The sequence below is a fragment of the Doryrhamphus excisus genome, linkage group LG8 (assembly GCF_037039965.1).
Source record: "Doryrhamphus excisus strain RoL-2023G ecotype Guam linkage group LG8, RoL_Dexc_Guam_v1.1, whole genome shotgun sequence".
In the NCBI taxonomy this organism is placed as follows: domain Eukaryota; kingdom Metazoa; phylum Chordata; class Actinopteri; order Syngnathiformes; family Syngnathidae; genus Doryrhamphus; species Doryrhamphus excisus.
In genome coordinates, this window is record NC_136364.1 from 18,148,095 (window position 1) to 18,153,338 (window position 5,244).

Consider the following 5,244-nt stretch of genomic DNA (forward strand, 5'->3'; position numbering starts at 1 on the left):
TAAATATATATATTATATAATAATTATTATTAGTATTAATAATAAAATAATAATAATTAAATAATTAATTAATATTATATAATACTTTTCATAAAAAAATAATTATTATTATTTTTATGATTATTTAATATAATTATTATTAATTTAAAAAGAAAGTATTATTATTATATAATTATATTATATACAATTATTATTATTTTGTATAAGAATAATTATTTTATTTTTGCTATATTATTACTTTACATAATTATTATTATTATTATTATTATTATTATATAATTATTATTATCATATATTTAATATATTATAATAATATATTATATATTACTAATGTTTTTTTGGTATATGATTGAGACCAAAACAGAGACCAAACAGAGATTTAATTTGAGAAATTAAAAAAATATATATATATATTATTTCAAGGAGACCCGAGTTCAATTCCACCCTCGGCCATCTCTGTATGGAGTTTGCATGTTCTCCCCGTGCATGCGTGGGTTTTCTCCGGGTACTCCGGTTTCCTCCCACATTCCAAAAACATGCTAGGTTAATTGGCAACTCCAAATTGTCCATAGGTATGAATGTGAGTGTGAATGGTTGTTTGTCTATATGTGCCCTGTGATTGGCTGGCCACCAGTCCAGGGTGTACCCCGCCTCTCGCCTGAAGAAGACAGCTGGGATAGGCTCCAGCACCCCCGCGACCCTTGTGAAAAAATGAATGACTATATTATTTCAAGGTTTCAAAGAAACCTTCCAACTGGTGGCTTCTCCTCAGGCTACACGCCATTAACCTAAATCTGGGCTCAGTTCAGTCGCTGAAGGTCTTTTCCAGATGGATCATTATAACGAGAATGGTGGAGTCTGAAAGTTTTCATGTGGTTTCTGCCAGGCAGGGAAAAGGCAGCTGTGGTCTGCTGGAAACAATCAACTTGGGTCTAGAACTTTTATTGGTTTAAAGCCACTAAGTAAAGGCCATGATTTCTTCTTTTTTTTTTTTTGCTCACGCTTCTGTTTGTGGTTCCTTTTAGATCATTGGCAGGGTCAACGCTGATCCAGACTACCTCCCCAGGGCGGTGGACTTTGGGCTAAACGTGTCGGGCTTCCTGGAGCATTACTGTCCCCCAGATTGTCCCCGCGCTTTCTTCCCCATCGCTGCTGTGTGCTGCGACCTTGATGCTGACAAACGGTTAGATATCCCATGAATGTAACAACTTGGGGTTGAATTCCCACTGTTCACGCGGGGGGGTTATGATCTAAGACCACCCACCGGTAATGCTTAGAAAAATGACACTAATAACCACTGTGCACTAAATCGGCTCACACTCAAAAGCACAATCCTGCGGTGATGTCGTACATATATGCTGTAATACATTTTATGCTGTAATATCACATATTTAGATATTATTACTGATGAGATTACAAAAATGATAACAAAACAACCGATTATGTTTGAAAACTTGTTACTTTTCTATCCTCAGCCCTCCATTCTCCAAACTGGAGGAGTGGTTGGAGAACCTGAAGATGCACTTGGACATCGGCCTGCCACTTGTGTCTGAAGTGGATCAGCTCCACAAGACCTTCTGGGAGAACAACAGCGTCACACGGTCTGAGAACGGCCTGCATGCCCACCCCGAGCAACCAGAATAAGACCGGATTACAGAGGAAGGAATTCTGAAGGAATCCTCGTGTGGTGTTATTATTGGTATCGCACTTCCATGTCCCAAGCTGACACGGTGGATGCAGCTTGGCTCAGTCCAGGTCTAGTAGACTCGGGGGGGAGGGGAGGGGGACTGCTGTACCTGATGCTTAAACTAGAGCATGGCGTATGCAATCAGATCCATCTTTCAAAATAATGTAGATTTACATTAGCAGTTGTCTAGCATAAATTAAGTCTTCAAGCTCGGGCTGAAACAAATGTCACATAATGCAAATAGAAATAGCCATCTATACAGCTTACTAGAGAGTGCATGCATTGTACAGTACTATACTTCAGGTCCAAATCCTGCTTTGTGACGTTTCAGAATCGTTTTCAGATCCGACTGGAGTGCCTCCTTTGTGATTGTGTAGCAAGTGAGTCCATCATGACACAACTTTTGGCTGAAATTTCCTGCTTCATCGTGATGTGCAACCTGCACTACGTTTGTACAAAGCTGGGCAACATTGTAAATGTGTGAAATATTGTAAAATGTAAAGACATATTTTCTATACATATTGCAGCATTGCCATATTTTTCTATGGCTGACCTATTGAGAATAACGGAGATTGAAAAGTTTTGACTGCAGTTTGTGAAGGGGTCAGCGTTTGATAGACGAATCTTAACATCTGCATTTTATCTCATTCTGTCGTCTGGTTGGTGGTCCTTTTACAGTTTTCATAATTGTAGCGTTTGGAATAAGATAGACATCTCCTTCAAATTCTAATATAAGCGATATATATATATATATATATATATACAGTATACATACACACAGTGTATCTTTTTATCGTTCTCCTTAATGGTACCAAATATAGTGACTGCCCACCTACTGTAATGTCACTCTTTGTTTGTTTACATGTATACATTCTATCTGTAAATACCACTTTCTTATGTGCAGTGCGATAATATGTGCAATGACACGGCTTTGCAAAATAATTGCTTCCATTTTCAACAAATGTCTCTCCAGTATATATATTGCACCTTTCAAAATCAGTTGGCTGTATAGAAAACATATTTTATTTTTGGCTTATGTTCTCACAAGTTGCATGGTACAATAGCTACAGTACAGTATGTTTGCCTTCTAAAAAGCCTGAGTATTGTGATATTGTTAAATAAGACCTTTTTTTAACAAGACAAGGGAAATGTGAAGATTTCAAAAGAAAAAGACTGCATCTGTTTTATATATATATATACGGCATATAGAACCACTGAACTCTTTTGTATAGATTTTCGTTTGCACTATTATTAACCAAATGGCTGGTTTAAGCCATCATTTTATTTCCTCTCTTGGGCTACTTGTGATTAAGGAAATAATGTGGGTTCAGGTTGATATAATGATGCAAGACACTGGTCAAGCCTGTTCTGGAAAACGTCTCCTCTTTTGCATCAAACTGGACTTAATTGGTGTCAATTTCTGTTTCTCAGCAACATCATACAACTGTGATGACAATTACTGTATTTTATGCAAGCGCGTCCAGTTTCAATGCTCCCGAGGATCAACTTTTTCTGGTCTTTGCTTCTCTTGAAGATGTGATGTCCTAGCTCTGCTTGCTGCCTTGCTCAATGGTCCTTTGTCAACCATGTAGTGTGTAGGTGTCTGGTGGCTTGGCTGCAACCATCAACCTGGACTATCTTCGCCTCTTTATCACTCTTTTGGCTCAGGGCCATCATTTCTTGGTGTTCCTTCACCCCCACCCCCAGTTCAGAATCCACTAGTAACAGTAATATGTACAACGCATGTGATCACTAATATTGCTTGATATACAAAAGTAGGCTTCTGTAAAGACAACCACTCCCGGGTGAGGTGTTCTTTGTGTTCTCTTAATTCCTCTTCGAGCCATGTGAGCATGTTGGATGTCTCCGTGAGGACGTTGTGATGATCAATTAGAATGTTGCCGCAGCACTTCTTTGCAAAGGATCAATACCTCTGATCAATGCTGTGCCTTTGTTGTAAGCTAGCCTTGCCAACGACTTGAATCGTGACCTGATTTCCTGATGTTTTGTTGTTTTTTGTTTTTTTTAATGTATCAACATGAAGTGGATTTCAGTGGACTGAATATCATCGCTGATACTGTTTATGAGTTTTTTCTTCTATTCCTGTAACATATTTATATTTTCCTGAGCTTCACTGTTTTGATATTTTATTAATATTATAGTTTTTCTTTTGTTCTCTTTATTTAATTTGTACACAAGCTGTGAAAGCAATTCTGCACTTTAATCCTGAACGTGAACATTCTGACTCTTGAGGAGATGTTTTATTTTGTTTTTACTTTTTTGTCACGGCTAAAAATAAAATTGTTACTCCTGAAAGAAACCGGTGTTTATGTTTATTTATGATAAACACGACAAGGAAATACTGAACAAAATTTAACTTAGCTCTGAAAACACAAGACTCTCATTTGTTGATTGTGTTGTAATGTCCATCCAGACATCAACATCAGCCAACTCTGGCAGAAAGGCTTAAGAAAGAGTTAGTAAACAATATGATATATGTATAATATAATATAATATGTAATTTTTACAGGCAAAACTTTGTGTTATAGGTGACAACACCTATTATCTTTTTTTTTTAATCTTTTCCCCCATCCTTGTAGGGTTGGACAGCCCTGGTGTAAGGCATTACACTTGTACAAAATAAAATTACAACAATAATACATTAACTTTGATACAGCTCCGGTATTGGATCATCATTACATTTTGCAACAAAGTTGTCATGAAGTACTTCTACCACAAGATGTCACTATTTCAAACCTTATACAAACTCGGTGACCATACAGCTTGTTGCAGGCGGGTGACTTGTGATGGACAGGACCCAAATCTGTCATCTAAAACCAATATATTATACTTTGATGTTTCTGTTGATTGAAAACAAAATTACCACCGCATTTGCAGATTAAGCAATCATATCATGGACGTCAAAAAACAATTATGTAATACCCTTTCTGTAAATCATTCAATTCCATGTACAAGTAGAGCTACAAACGAGTTAAGATGATATTTCCCTATCATTGTCCACCAAGGACACTGTATAAAATGTGTAAATTGTGATCTATTAATTTTTCACAAGCTATTTTGACAAAATGAAAAGATGGGTAAGCTATTTGTGTTACATTTGTGTTACTGGCAACATTTCACTATATTTATGAAGCTGCTCGCAACAAAAACACAATGATGTTTTGTTTTTTTTCTTATTCTGTCGTGACTGGACTTTAAAAAAGAGCCGGCTTAATATCCGATTTACACAGTTATAAAAATAGTTTATACATGTATTATTGACCTTATTCCGGCTAGCTCTGATCTACCTGCTGGAGACCCGCCTAAATTCATAGCAATTTTAAGCATTTCACATTAGCCATGGTATGTATCAGTATTCACGTTTATATTTTTAGAAAATGTGTAGTTAAAAATATTAACTACTAACAACACTGAATGCTTATACTATCATTGGACAAATAACAACGGTATTGCTAATTTCCGCGGGTAAATATTGGTTTGCTTGTTCACGTGACTCCTCTAGCGTCTTATGCACGTGCGAATGTTTTCATTCCGAC

At 36.6% G+C, this 5,244-nt stretch overlaps 1 protein-coding gene across 3 annotated transcripts in view; it reads left to right on the top strand.

Moving 5' to 3' along the window:
* Window positions 1-4,023, top strand: part of limk1a (LIM domain kinase 1a) — a 35,284-nt gene extending 31,261 nt beyond the window's left edge. For all 3 annotated transcript variants that reach the window (XM_058080860.2, XM_058080861.2, XM_058080862.2), the window contains 2 exons: window positions 1,026-1,183; window positions 1,476-4,023. In XM_058080860.2, coding sequence (XP_057936843.2) covers window positions 1,026-1,183; window positions 1,476-1,644 — 327 coding nt within the window. In that variant the 3' untranslated portion in view covers window positions 1,645-4,023. The remainder of the gene's footprint in view (window positions 1-1,025; window positions 1,184-1,475) is intronic.
* The last annotated feature ends 1,221 nt before the right edge of the window (window positions 4,024-5,244 follow it).